We start from the raw sequence: 15,319 nt of genomic DNA on the forward strand, positions 1-15,319 counted from the left end.
GTTTAATTTTTACTTTGAAGGGATTGTATCAGGGGAATTCCTGTAATCCAGTCTTTGATTTGATCCTTCAAAACTGACAGTACAGGATCAACAGCTGATATTTTACACATTCAAGTTGTCAGTGTTCTCTGGTGGACAAACTTTCCAAATAACCTCCCACATACTGTATATTTGACATTTCTGTGATAATCTTTCTTGTTACTGACGGGCTAGTCTCACATATCCAGCTCTACCGCCACAGTGCTGTGGAGCAAGGTCTGGCTACGCCACAGGTGCATTCTGGGATAGGAGAAAGAAAACGAAAAGAACCAAAACATTTTCAGTGTGTAACTGTTTCCCGAAGAGAACATAGTTTGAGAACAGAAATACACAGAGAGAGGAATGGGAGGGATGTTTCTCGGAGGAAATGACCTGTCCTTGATCCAGACGACTTAAGGACAAACATATATGCCGATACTGAAGTACCAGAAATTCTTAAATACTGTCCAGGGCCTCAGCTCCGTGTTTTACACATTGTGTGTAATCATATTTCTTTTTCAGATGTTTTAATGCAATCACAAACCGTCCTCCATGTATCATTCATACTCGCTGCTGCTTTTCATGCTGATTTAGCTGTTAAGCTACTGTCAGTGAAACGCAGCACTTCCTGCTGATGTTTCAAATGAAAAGAGTGCGTGTTGCCCAAAAGGACACAGCCCTTCCCATCCCCAGCAGGCCTTCAAGGAGACGTTAGAACATGTCCTCTGTGTGGATGCAGTATTGTGTTGAGCTGTTTTTATTTTGCGTTTTCACTCCATTTGTTCCAAGTGTGTCTGCAATATTACCAAGTCATTAATGCATGGACTAACTCCTTATTTTATAATTTTTGTTTGTCTAATTTATTAGTCATGTCCGTATTGTGACCATGTTGTGTTAACAGCTGTGAAATGTGTCACCTGCTCTGCTGACATGTCCATGTGAAGCTCTGTGTACTGTCTGCATTAACAACCAATAGCAAGCCTGCTTTGCTATGTCTGTTACTCTGCATGGTGACATGAGGTGTCACGTTTCAATAGGTCAGTTATTTTTGTAGCTTATTGATCCCAGGTTTAGTCTCATAAATAGGATTTATTTACAAAAAAATGAACAAAACAGCATCAGTTGAATTAGTATTATAAGGAAGTTTTATTAAATGTTGCTGAATTGAAGTATTGACTTAAAGTTGCATTTATTTGGCAAAGAAAGGTGATGTCACTCCATTTCAAGGCTGTCCAGACTGGATTTTGTGATGCGTTAACTGATGAAGATATTTGAGTTTTAAAAAATGACTATACTATAGTAACATCAGGGTATTGGCCCACCGGTCCTAAGTTGCCCCCCAGCAGGCCTGAGCCACTGGGAATTATTTTGTAATGTATTTTAAAGACATTTTTTTAAAGTACAGTTCCAGTGGGGCGGCTGGGTGGGAAACTTAGACCTGGTCCTGTTAAGAACTGGGCATCGAGAACTGGTTCCAACTTGGAATCGTTTTTTATTGGAATCGTGAAAATTTGGTTTAAAATCCGACCATCGGTTTCAAATTTTAACTTGTGCAAGTGTTTGTTTCCGTAGCGACCACTGTACTTCCAGGAGCTGGTTGTGTTGCAGCCATGGAGCTCAGTAACGGCGCTCTAAAGTGTGGATGTAAAAACCCGGTAAAACTGTTAATCACCACTGAATCCAAATCAAATGGTCCTCTTATCTGTGAAGTAAAGATGTGACCTGTTTCAACTCCAGCCCTCAAAGAACCAGAATCAAAAGGAAGAATTGGGATTGGATTTAGAATTTAGAATTTTTTAAATCAAAACGTTGCCCAGTGCCTAGTCCTGTTTTAAAATGTCACTTTTCTGGGGGAAAGCCTAAACATTACTGTATGTTTGATCAGGATGAGGTTAAAGCCTCTCCAGTCAGCAGGTACCACAGGAGCAGATCACCTGACACACACACACATCTAACCCTGGGCTATAATCTGGTTGCATAATGCAGTGATTCCCAACCAGGGGTACTTGTACCCCAGGGGGTACATCTGCTGTTGCCAGGGGTACGTGGAAAGATTGTGGAGCAGCTCAGCTAATCACAGAAATTGTGATTTGATTAAAAGAATATATCAGCTGTAACACAATACTAGATGTTGCTGTTATGCAAGAGTGCTTGAAAACTAGTTAGCAAGTGAGTACATACGTTTAAACAGGTAGTTAGCTAAAAGTAATGACTACATTGTAGAAATAAATAGCTAAAAGTAATGACTACATTGTAGAAATAAATAGCTAAAAGTAATGACTACATTGTAGAAATAAATAGCTAAAAGTAATGACTACATTGTAGAAATAAATAGCTAAAAGTAATGACTACATTGTAGAAATAAATAGCTAAAAGTAATGACTACATTGTAGAAATAAATAGCTAAAAGTAATGGCTAAACAGTTGAAATAATTTAGCTTAAAATAGTGCATAAGCAGCTGACTTGGTTAGCTAAAAGTAGGCCTACTGACTCGACAGTTCAAACTGTTAGCTGAAAGAAATGGATTGAAGCGTCCAGCCATCTAAGTATTGACAGTTCAAAAAGTAGGAAAAAGTTAACAATATGCAGTTTTATATAATGAATATTGTCATACATTTCAGGCTTTCCCCCAGAAACGTGGTGCAGCCCGGTGGCAAGTGTCTTTTTTAACGAGGGCCCAGCTGGGGCCAGTCCCAGACTGATGGCAGCATTAATGTAGAGCCCAGTAGTTTCTGATAATTGTTAAATTGAGAATTTATAAAAACTATAAGACAGATTTAATAGGGCTCTACATTAAGTCAGTGCTAAAAGCTGATTGGAGATTAGAAAATATGACTTTGTCTATGTTTCCAACCGAGCTGCCCCACTGTGACTGTAGTTTAAAAAAAAAAAACGTAAAAATACATAAAAGAATTTATTTCCACTGCTTTAGGCCTGGTGGGGGAAAACAGGCTTGGAATACACTGGAGGAAACACTGCATTAGGAACATACATTAGGAATGAATGACGGGGTACGTGAGTTTATCGGACAGTGCTGTGGGGGACCAATGTTATAACGGCAGAAACATTTTCTACTGGGAATATTGGCATCAACCTCAAGGAGCACTAATGCTGTGAGCTGGACTCTAGCACCACCTTGAGGCAGAGATTTCACATTTTCACACAGGATACTTGAGATCTAACAGAATATCTGGGCCCATTCAGTCTCCCAGGGGGATCAACCTCTCGACAAATTGCACTACTTGAAAGGGTCTTATAAAAGCAAACTTGTCTTGTGGTGTAATGAATGAAAAGTGCAGCCTCGAGTCCACTTTGATACTTCTCTGTGTTCTATTAAAGCTTCCAAGCCTCAGAGCCTCTTGGTGGTTGTCTTTCATGGCTTTGCATTTGTACACTCTGTTGGTGGCTCACTTCTCCTGCAGTGTTTCATGTGTGTGTGTGTGTGTGTGTGTGTGTGTGTGTGTGTGTGTGTGTGTGTGTGTGTGAATGGTTTACTGAGTCAATTAGCTCTCCAGCAAACACGTGTCTTCTCCTGTCACTGCCACCGCTGGAGCTTTATAGAGCGGAGCAGACAGCAGACATCTGGAGCTGCAAAACATGTAAAAAGTGGAAAAACTCAATGTACATTTGGTTTTTATTTGTCATGTGAAGCGCACACATTAAGGATCAGTGACAGCTTTTTTACTACGTCTGCAAATTATCAGACTTAGAGAAAGAATTCAAATTTCCATTATTAAAAGGAATCTGAAGTCAGAGGGAAAAGCTGTGGCTGTGATATTTAGATATGCAGCTATCGGCACGGCTTTCTACTGAAGGAATAGTCTCAATGAAAACTGTCAACAGTCGGGTCTGTTGGTTGGACTTTGGAAAGACAAGTCGCTGTTGAATGTTTTGAATGTTATTCTTTAATGCAGTGTTCTCCTCCGTTGTATTGGACTGGAGACAGACACCTTTAAATCTGGATATGGTGTTCTGAATGTCCCGGGGACATCCCTGCATACAGAAGGCCTCTGTGGATACAGGCCATTGATACAGGCTCCCCTGCTTGTTGTCTTCCAGCATCACGGTCACATGACCGTCCTCTCTGCATGGTCACATGTTTCATTGGTGGGAATACATTCAGCTCCATAGTTCTCCTGGCGTCACCATCTCCACTTTCTAACTTCTCATTGGTTTCTGATATGTTTTATAACACACATATTACGGCCAAACACGCAGTTTAACACCCAGAAAATAGCAAAACCTTTGAACAAAATGGAGAGTGTGTGGTCCAATTTTGTCCTAATTGTCTAAACTCTGTCAAGGTCCAAATGTATTTTATTGCACATTCAAAACACTAAGCAATTAGTAAATGTTCACATCTTTAAATGAAAGTGTAAGACTCTGCTGCAGGCTGTGGACGGGTCCTCGTGGATCCTGAGTCAGCTGGCAGCAGCACCTGTCTTCCCATGCTCATCGTACGGCCAGAGGAGCCGGTTCAGTACAGAGTGGAGAGCGGTGCCTGCCCAGCAGCTCTTGAGCAGGGCACCGCCCCCCTGCTGTGTTGCGCTGGCAGCCCCATCCCAGGATCTACGGGTCCTGGCTGGGTTTCTGATCACTTCACCATCTGCCTGTTTCCTGCTGTTTATGTTCTTATTGGACAATTGTCTTCACACTCAGCGCCAGTGGTGACGTTTCCTGTGGAGACTTTTTGTCTTGTCAGAGACCTGCAATAAGGTTTAACATATTTACCTTAACCCTAGCTTATTTTCCATAACTACAATCTTTCTCTAACCTTCAGCATAACATAGATGCCATGCAGGACATACTGTACATCAGTAGTGTAGAAAGCAAGATGTAAAAACAGATTGTCGACGAGTACAGAACCTTTAATGCTACACAGACCGGCAGCATGTGTGTGTAAAACATGGTCTCTATTTTACTGCAGTGTGTTGCACCCAACTAACTACCCAGAGTGCTTTGTGTCGGTACCACCACAGCGGCTGGCCAACTTTCCACCACTGACTTCATACACATTCTAAAACATGTTGACAGGGACACCAGCTGCTCAACATTTCCTCAGAAACCCTTTACCAGCTCTCTGTGACACACGCTGCTGCTTGTTAATCTGATGGAGGTGGATGTGGGGGGGCTGCTCTGAGACCTCCCCCGCCCAGTTACAGACAGTCAGCGGCTTCTGATGGCTGGGGAGACAGACCTCTTCTCTTTGTATCGCTTTGATCAAGGCCGTAGGTTTGGTTTAAACACTGTGGGGGGGGGGGGGGGGGTAAATTGGTATTGAATCTAATTCAACTCTTCTCCTGTATTGTTCAAAACTTTCTGCATATTCAAAAACATCACACGTCTCTGGATACAAGTTGGTAACATTGTTAAAGCGAAAAGCTTTAAGAAAAGTTACACACTAAAGCTTTAAAATGCACTGATGACAAGCTGATGACAGTGTTTCCTTTCTTCTGTGTGCAGGTAAAGAAGTCTTGAGGAAGTTGATTTCTGTAAAATTGCCTTGTCACAAATATAATTTGCTCCGATTATTTATTCTAATATAAAGTGTGAGAGCAAACCCCCGCAGCTCAGGATATCTGGGATATTATTGGTCGTCAGCTCTCGTCCCATTCCTCTTCTCTTGATCACATCACATTTTAACATCTTTACATGAGAGACAGTGCAGGCAAAAACATGTTTTTCATCTATTTATTTTCCATAACATTTCTTTTTTCAGACATTTACGTTGTTTATATATGTCTGTAGATTTCTCCAAAATTTACCATAGTTAGCGTTAGAATAATGCCCATTTCCATATTTAAACAGAACATTTCACAAAACGTCTGTGAACAGACACACAGGTGTTTTCAGCTAATCTGTCTGATTGGACCAATCAGGACTGGGTGGGTGTGATTAGACTGATTGGTTGACATCTTTCTGAGTCTCCTTTTAGGGCGGGACAAATGACAGCTTACCATTACTATTGGTAGAAAAGATTTGTGACCTAATAAATTCTTCTACCTGAGCAGAGTCTAACTCAAGGCCAGGTTTTGATCTGGCCCACATATCAATTTAGGTTCACGATACATTTTGAGCGCCAAACCAAAAAGATGAAACAGTTTTCAAACTTTAATCACGTGACACTCAGAGCAGAATTTAGCAGATTTTCTGATTTGAGACTAAACTTTTCACACAACCAGAGTGTTTTCATATTCCAGCTGTGAAACAGGTTGCTGGGAGTCGTCTGCTTTTAAAAAATGTAATAATAATTCATTGTTTTGCCATTTGCTAAACTCTATGATGGCTAACAACTTTGTTGTTGACTTTTTTAGAGTTTTATGTTGACCAAACTGTACGTGAGAAAGCTGTATGAGGCATGAAATAATACAGTCAAAAATATGTTACTTTTTGCAGTAAATAAAACATTTCAATAAAGTAAACATGTCTGGCCCTTCATGATTCTCATTTTCCATGGGTGGCCCTTAGAGAAATGGAGTTTGACACTCCTGCTCTCATCAGCCACAAGAAGTAAAAAGTGTGTCGACCACAGGTGTCCTCAGGGCTAGCTGGCCATGAGTCAGTGATAAAGAATAGATCAACTCCAGTATCTCTTTGTTTTCTATAAAGATAGGGGGGAGCAGTCGAACATTTACTGGACACCGTACATCACAGTTGTATAAATGTCATGCCAAATGAAAGAATATTTTGTATTCATTACATTTTCATATATTGTCTCATTTTTGGAGGTGTAGACTGTTGACTAGAGAGTGTGTACTTGTGACAAGTTGCCCCATCGGCGGGTAAGTTGTCACACTGGATTATCAAAACAATAAGAACACAACTAGCCTTCCCGTCCAATGTGCACACCCGATGGAAGACATGATGTGAGTTTAAAGTCCCCCAAGTGTCTGTAGCACTGGGCCCAGCTGTTCCCTCTCTGCAGGCTGGGCTCCATGTTGACCACTGGGGGGCAGCATGGGCCCCCACTCTCACTCCCCCTTACTACTCTACAGGAGTTTCATTGTTCAAATGAAAGCAGCATGTGTAGAAATGTTTCAGCAGAAAGTAAGGGCTCATCGGACATTAACAGGCTCCACAACATGACGTTCCTTTTTTACTTTCAGATGAAATCACTTTATTTATTTTTTTATATTTTTTTCTCTCACAGCATCGAGCTGAAACTAGAAATCAGTGCTGACAGGATGTTTTTATATTTTGAAATCGATTTTGTTGGAGAATCCAAAACTCGGAATAATTATAATTCAACTGCATATCTCTTTGTTTTCTCAGCTTCACAAAATTCATTTTGTTCTGCCATTTCTCCCATAAATAGGCGTCATTAATATAATGTTTGCTTTTTAACCCAGCCAAGCCATCCATACAGTCTTGTATCATATGACTATATATCATATATATGATTCATATATATCTATATGGTTCTGTCCTCAGTATCTGAGTCTGACCCGCGCGCATCTTCCATATTTAATTTCCCATTATAAACACATCCATATCTCATATAGGCCCAGTGCAGCTGATCTCAGGCCTGCAGCTTTACATCTCTGCTCGGAATCATTCATATTAAAAGCTGAATATTAATATGTAGGCTATTGTGAAAAAAAGGCGTTTTATCAGCGTGGGTTATTGTTCAGATCCTCCATCAGGATTCAAGATTCAAAATCCTTTAAAGATAAACTAACAATAAATAAATATAAGTAAAGAGAATAAATAGTCAAATGTAGGCCTGTTTACAGTAGGACTATTGTCATATATTTATATTCTGAATATAGAGGCTATCTGCTGCAGCTCTCTATTACACACACTGGGTTCTGGATTTTTTAATTCTACACATGGATATATATTTATATATTAAACATGTGCAATATTTCCAGATGGTATCATGGTGCGACCATCAAATATATTTCATTATAGGATATATGTAAATATAGATAGGCCTAGGCCTATAGCGTCCGGAATTTTTCAGCAATAAAATATTTCCACAGCAGAATCAGAATATATACAAAGTGCATGAACAGGCCCAGCACCTCCATTACACTAAAAGACTCATTTATACTTTTCGTATTTTAAAATTCAGTCGAATGTGAATCTATATTTTGGGTAAATAAATCCCGAACCCGGAAGAATAAATCAGCGGCTCATGTGTGTTTGTGATCAGCCAGAACTAAACTCTTCTTTAAATACTTGTTTTAAAGAAGTCCGATAAAAGAGCCTTCTAACAGCCGCTCAAATATCAAATATCAGCACCGGATGATGGCCACAATAAGCACGCGCACATGGTTCAGAGTAAAGTCCTGCCAGCGGAGAAGTCAGTTCAGATGTTCAAGTGTGTGTGTGTGTGTGTGTGTGTGTGTGTGTGTGTGTGTGTGTGTGTGTGTGTGTGTGTGTGTGTGAGTCTGTCTGAAGGCGGGTCCTCAGAGCTCCATCAGGTCCGGGACTGCGAGTCTCTCCTGATCTCCATCATCTCAGCATCTCTGCTCCCCGGGAACACAACTCTCCCAGACTTCCCTCTGGCGGAGCCGCAGCGCGAGCCTGCACCATCCACAGGTGAGAGGGGCCCAACAGTCCCCCACAGACCGGGACAAACCGGGACAGAGCGGGACTACAGAGACCGGGACCGAGCGGGACTATAAAGGCCGGTACCGAGCGGGACCGAGCGGGACTATAGTAGTCAAGAGCGTGCGGAGAGGCGCGTGTCGGCAGCGCTCTTCCTGCTGCGGGTTCCACCATGCTGAGAGACATTCAGACAGAAGAGAGAGAGAGGACCGAACTCAGGAGTGGTGAGTCTCTCTCTGCACACACACACACACACACACACACACACACACACACACACACACACAAACAGACGGACTGATGATTTCTAAACGCATTATTTTATTCTGCCTTCCCTTAGGCCTATAGTATTTTATATATATATAAAATATGTAGGTTATATAATTATTAGGCTATTATTAATATTATTGTATTAATAGCTTAAAAGTGCCTTTGAGGAGAGGGGTGTTATTTGTTCCAGATGTAATGAAATATAATGAAGTATAATTTGATCTGGATCCAAACAGTGTTGTCATATTTAGTGTTCATTGTCTCTTCTTCTTCTTTTTATTTTATACACCCAGTTGTTTTTTCAGCTGCATGACCCGTCATATGATCATTTATACTATATTTTAGTCTTTCATATGAAGGGTCAGAAGGGCATCTGGATGGAAGGCAACGGGCAAAAAATAAATGTTGTGTAAAGGTTGTGTGAAATTAAACTAAAATGTTTTATATTTTATAGAAAATTAACATTCTAAATCTAAAATAAAATTTCAAAATAAAAACACTGCTTTACAGTAATTGTATTAATTTGCAGAGATGATCGATGTGCATCTTTTTGGGAGCATAAACATATTTAAAAGTTGTTCACCTTTGTGATGAAGAGTGGAAGATCACCTTACATCCCCATACAACTCAGACCAAGTCCTTTTAGCTGCACTAAATATACATTTCATTTCTGGTAGGATTTTGCAGCACTTTCATAATAAGAGGAGAATAAGCATGAGCATGTCAAAAGCTATGGCGGCCCAAAACAAAGGGAGGACCGGGCCTAACTTGGCCTGCGGGCCCCACATTGGGCGACCTTGAAACATCATCATAGGAGCTTGTGAAGTGTAAATGATGATATATAAATATAAGCGCGGATATTGCTGCAGACAGATATACTGTGGTGTTATCTTCTAATAAAAGAGCGAGAACAAACAAAGTGAGCGCAGAGCATGCTGGGTAAATGTTGCCTTTATTTATTCATATCACACAACAGAGATATTTCCTTCAATGAGACATGACTCATGAGTTTCACTCAAACTATATTCAAAATCAAACAATGCTCTCAGATCATACACACAGCCAGTCAATGACTACACACTACAGAGCATTCATTATTATATTACCTCAAAAAGTGTTCAGGGCATGTACTTACAGAAAGAAAAAGTGTATCACAACGTGTACAGTGAATATCTTGTACGCTGCAGGTAGAGCAAATACTCCAATACTGAATGTGTGTATATTAGGTATATTAGGGTATTATACAGTAGTCCAACTGCAAAAGGCCAAAGAACAAAGAAAACTAAATGAAAAGCACATGACAGTCCACTAACAAACATGGTGAAACAGCTAAATCAACATTCACTGCTCCTGTGCCCGCCCCCCCCCCCACCCCCAGTGCACTCTAACCACTCAGCATTTGGGTCAGAGAATGGGCTTTAGTGTTTTAGTAACTGTAACTGAACCAGGACTCAGGTGAATCTGTGACCCTGCTCTGTGTCTGTCAGGCGGGGCCTGCGTGTGTGAGGGCTGCACGCGGATCATCTCAGACCGCTTCCTGATGCGGGTCAGCGGCGCGTCCTGGCACGAGGGGTGTCTGCAGTGCGCCGCGTGCCAGCGGCCGCTCACCGCCACCTGCTTCATCAGAGACAACACCGTGTACTGCCGGGCCCACTACCAGCAGTAAGCTCTCTCCACTACTAGTACTAAACTACATTTCTATATGAATTATTTGTGTGCTCAGGGCTGGGGGAGAACTACCAGAACCTAACTGGCTGTGTCTGAGCCACAGGCTGGCAGTGTTTGTTACCAACCACCAGCGGGCCTGCAGGCCTTGTGTGTGAAACTATTTGAGTGTCGATCACTTTAAGTCCAACAGCTGAAACAAGGAACAGAACATCACGCTGAAATGATGGAAATTATTCAATATGACACTAAATATACATTAGAGTTGGCATTATGTATTGTATTCTGTTGTAATAATTCCCAGATCTGATGAATGACTGCAGAATTCCTGTGCTGTTTTAATGTAAATATCTATAATATCAGACATCTATATTACAGTTTTTTCCAATTGCTAAAACACAATTTTTCAAATTAGGCTGGTTTTATCAAAATATTTAACACAATTCACAAAACCACACACCCAAACTGCAAAATACCTCATATATATATATCCTGCCAAATGAAGCACTGCAACCAAAACTTCATATAGCATTATCAAAATCAAACTTTTGCACCACATGGTGCACAGTTCATTCATGTTACCAGATTTTTGTCTAACCAGCTACACACTGTTGGGATAATGAAATAATGAAAAGCACTCTCATCTTTAGTGTGCTTTGTCATAATACTACAATAGTTCAAATTGTAGAAAATTCTTCAGATTGTTCACATGCACAGAAATATTTGCAGATACACACACATGCCGTTGAAACATTTTTATTTTTTATTTTTCACCAAACAAGTCAGTGCAACATATGCACAGCAGATATATTTACATTGGACTGAACAAAAATATGCTCACAAAAAACAGTAAACTGAAAAAGAAAATTGCAGAAAAAATCTATAGAAAAAAAGAGGCATCATAGTGTTTACTTTGTGATTGAAGTGGTAACCATTAACCGCTGAGGTTTTTGGCCAGGTGGCTCATGTATTGGCCACTTAGCTCATGTAGTGTCATTTTGAATGGCAGTGTTTTGAAATGGCAAATATGTGACTTTATGTCAGATTGTTGAGTCTTATGCAGAGAACGTATTCGGTGCATTTAAAAAGTGCCACTTTGAATTGCAAAATGTGTGTAAAGCAGAAAATGTGTTTAGACTTTTGGAGACTTGAGAGAGACTTGGAGTTTTTTCCAACTGCTTACACACGTTTTCAAAACTATGTCTCCTTTTTTCAAAACTCTACACACAATTCCCAAAACTGCACACAGAAAATGCTAAATGGCTCACATCTCCTTCAAAATCAAACACTGAATTCAAAATACCATAAACACATCTCAAAATGAAGCATTTGCATCAAATGGAAAACACTTTTTTCATAATAGTAAATTTTTGGATATACCATGTACACACTGTTGTTCTAAATCTAAAGCTCTTTTGTCTTTCATAGGCTTATATCTACTATATATATCTATATCTAATGTTCTAGAGAGAAAGTCATCTGCTGAGAGGGGTTGAAAAGTGCACTGTAAAAAACAATATAATGTTACAGTAGAACAGAAAATATTTATTGGGCAAAACATTACATTAGTAAGAGTAGAACAGTGTTGTTTACAGTAGCATCAAACAAGAAAACAAAAGTACAAACATGTAAACCAAAGGTATCAATTTTAGAATAAAGAATATGTGTGTCTGTGTGTGTGTGTGTGTGTGTGTGTGTGCATGCATGCGTGCGTGCGTGCGTGTGTGTGTGTGTGTGTGTTGTGAGTGTTTTTGCGTGCTTGTGTGTCAGGGCAGGGGTGTGTGTGTGTGTGTGGGGGGGATGGAATTGCATGCACTTTGTGTAAAACAAAGTCTGACTGATTAGTAATGCTGAATCAGAGATGGCTCTCCTTCTTCCTCTTCTTTCCTCCTCCTCCTCCTCATTGTCGTCCCCTGTCTATCCCTCCTCCCCCCCTTGCTCTCTGTCTATTGTTGGCATCCATTGTTCAAAACAGGAAATCTGACCTTTGACCTATGAATAAGCCTATACTAAAGCAGTGATTGGTTAGTGTTCAGTTATGACATTATGGGCGTTTCTCAATACCAAGAATGCAAACTACGGACTTGTGTTGTTGGGGAGAACGTTCTTGCTGGTTGTTCTTGGAAGAATAAACTCGCAAGTTCACAAGCAGAGAAAACTCTGTTAACAGTTCGAGACGATGTCTTCTTCCTGTTATTGCTCAACACCCCCCCCAGGCTCCAAAATACCAGCTAGAAATAAAAACCACAACAATATAACCACTTTGTATTAAAACAATCTCCGGACAAGAAAACCTCATAATGCTACAACTATTGCAATAATATTGAAAAATAAAACTAATTGAGCTTTAATTTTATTGTTTATGGTTTAGCTCAAACACCCCTTACTTATTCAAAAGAGTGGAACGCGATCCTTATTATTAGCATATAAGTTTAAGTCAGTTTAAATTAAACAAATAAATAGGCATATGCACTGGTGTGTCCTATGTGTTCCTATTAGTGTTATGTGGAATTATTATTTCTATATTATTGTAGTACACTGTATATGCCCAGGGAGATGGAAATTAGAATTCAAATTATAAAGGTTGGTGTCTCCCCTTTAGTCTACATAACATGTCATAGCATGTTACCACTTTATGTACAACTGTTCATTTATCATACAGACTGAAACTCAACTTCTAATAAATCAGAAAACAAATACACCAAAAATATGAACTAACTACAAAATATAATGTAGGCTATAGCATATGGCATAATTCCTTTTTCCCCGAAAAGAAACGGGTATATCTCATAGACTAATAATATACAGTCTATCTATGGTATATCTCTCCTCTGCCTGCTGCGCTGTGTGTGTGTGTGTGTGTGTGTGTGTGTGTGTGTGTGTGTGTGTGTGTGTGTGTGTGTGTGTGTGTGTGTGTGTGTGTGTGTGTGTGTGTGTGCTTGTTGAGTTTAACTCCGAAAAGACAGTTAACCACATGTGTTGTGATATTTACACAAACGATCCGAAACGGCGAAATAAAAGCCTCTTATTTACGGGACCGGTCTAAAAGACCTCCGGGGTCCTACAGCGGGGTCTCCGAGTGGGACTGTCCGAGCGCCGAGCAAGCGGCCCCGGCAGGCGCAAGCTGGCGGCCGCGTCATTTTATGGAGCTCCGAAAACTCCGAAAACTTTGGAGCAAATTGTCAATTCGGCAGAGATTTTCGCAAGACTGCCTATATTCGAAATATAAACCGTTCATTTCTCGCCTAAAATGTTCTCAGAAGTGAATTTAGTGATGAGTAAGATGGCGAAAATTGTTAAAATTGTCCCGTTTTTGGGCTGTCTATGTACTGGAAATCCAACCATCACTGAATGCCGAAATGAATGTTGGGATACAGGTGCTGCGAAGTTCATACAAGTTACCAACCGATGTATTCTCGGTAAATGGGCGTGTCAAGAATACATCCGGGAATTTTAACTGTTCTTTGCAAAATGCAAACTTGTGTATTGGGACAGTACTTTGGCAACACGAGATGACGTTTCACAGGGACACAAGAACACAAGTCAATAGAAGAACACAGATTGGGAAACGCCCAATGTGTTTGCAAATGTGTGGAGTGTGTGTGTGTGCCCTGGTAAATAAGTGTAGCATTTTGATTGGTTGTGTTTAGAAATGGAAAGCAAGTCACTTCCTGTTAGATTTTTGTGTCTTAGGTAGAGAATTGTGTGTAATGTTTTGAAAAAAGTGTTTTATGTAATTGAAAACTGAGTGAAAGGCTGAGAAATAGCTTCTGGTTTTGGAGATTTGCTGTGTAGTTTTGCACTTTGAGTGAGAGGTTTCAAAAATCGTGTGACATGAAAAGATTTTGTGTGTAAGCAGTTGGAAAAAACTGTAAATAATTGTGCTATGCATGATGTCATTTTAGTGTGTTAGCAATTGGAAAAAAACTGTAAAATATCTCTAAGTATCATACCATTGTAATTGATAGTGCTGTCCATGCTGTCAGAATGAGGTGTGTGTGCATTGTGTGCATTGTGTGTGCAGTGTGTGTGCGCAGTGTGTGCGCTGTGTGTGCAGTGTGTGTGCATTGTGTGCAGTGTGTGTGCAGTGTGTGCAGTGTGTGCAGTGTGTGCATTGTGTGCAGTGTGTGTGCAGTGTGTGTGCATTGTGTGCAGTGTGTGTGCAGTGTGTGCATTGTGTGCAGTGTGTGCATTGTGTGCAGTGTGTGTGCAGTGTGTGTGCATTGTGTGCAGTGTGTGTGCAGTGTGTGCATTGTGTGCAGTGTGTGTGCAGTGTGTGTGCAGTGTGTGCATTGTGTGCAGTGTGTGTGCAGTGTGTGCATTGTGTGCAGTGTGTGTGCAGTGTGTGTGCATTGTGTGCAGTGTGTGTGCAGTGTGTGTACAGTGTGTGCATTGTGTGCAGTGTGTGTGCAGTGTGTGTGCAGTGTGTGCATTGTGTGCAGTGTGTGTGCAGTGTGTGTGCAGTGTGTGCATTGTGTGCAGTGTGTGTGCAGTGCGTGCAGTGTGAGTGTAATGTTAAATCTTATGAATTCAGATCATGTCCTGTAGCTACCATCCAGACAGTCCAGTATCAAAATCAGTTGAATGATAACTTTATGAGGTCTACTTAACACATCCCTCTAGCCCTCGGACCTGGTGAAATATGAACCTAAGTCTGTCACATCATATGGATACAACTATAAAGATATAATCTGCCTGTCCCCGTCATTAGCACAACGCTTAGCGATGGTTAGCTTGTTACCTGTGGTGATATATGCTAAATGTAACGTCTCCATCATATTATCCAGTGACTGACCTATCTGGGAGCGTTTT

At 40.6% G+C, this 15,319-nt stretch overlaps 1 protein-coding gene across 1 annotated transcript in view; it reads left to right on the forward strand.

Annotated features, from left to right (window-relative positions):
* Nucleotides 1-1,628: 1,628 nt before the first annotated feature.
* LOC114571249 (LIM homeobox transcription factor 1-beta-like) overlaps nt 1,629-15,319 on the forward strand; it is a 107,179-nt gene continuing 93,488 nt past the window's right edge. Inside the window, exons 1-4 of the mRNA XM_028602115.1 lie at nt 1,629-1,662; nt 4,412-4,594; nt 8,486-8,563; nt 10,330-10,504. Coding sequence (XP_028457916.1) covers nt 1,629-1,662; nt 4,412-4,594; nt 8,486-8,563; nt 10,330-10,504 — 470 coding nt within the window. The remainder of the gene's footprint in view (nt 1,663-4,411; nt 4,595-8,485; nt 8,564-10,329; nt 10,505-15,319) is intronic.

This window comes from Perca flavescens, chromosome 16 (genome assembly GCF_004354835.1).
Source record: "Perca flavescens isolate YP-PL-M2 chromosome 16, PFLA_1.0, whole genome shotgun sequence".
Classification (NCBI taxonomy): Eukaryota; Metazoa; Chordata; class Actinopteri; order Perciformes; family Percidae; genus Perca; species Perca flavescens.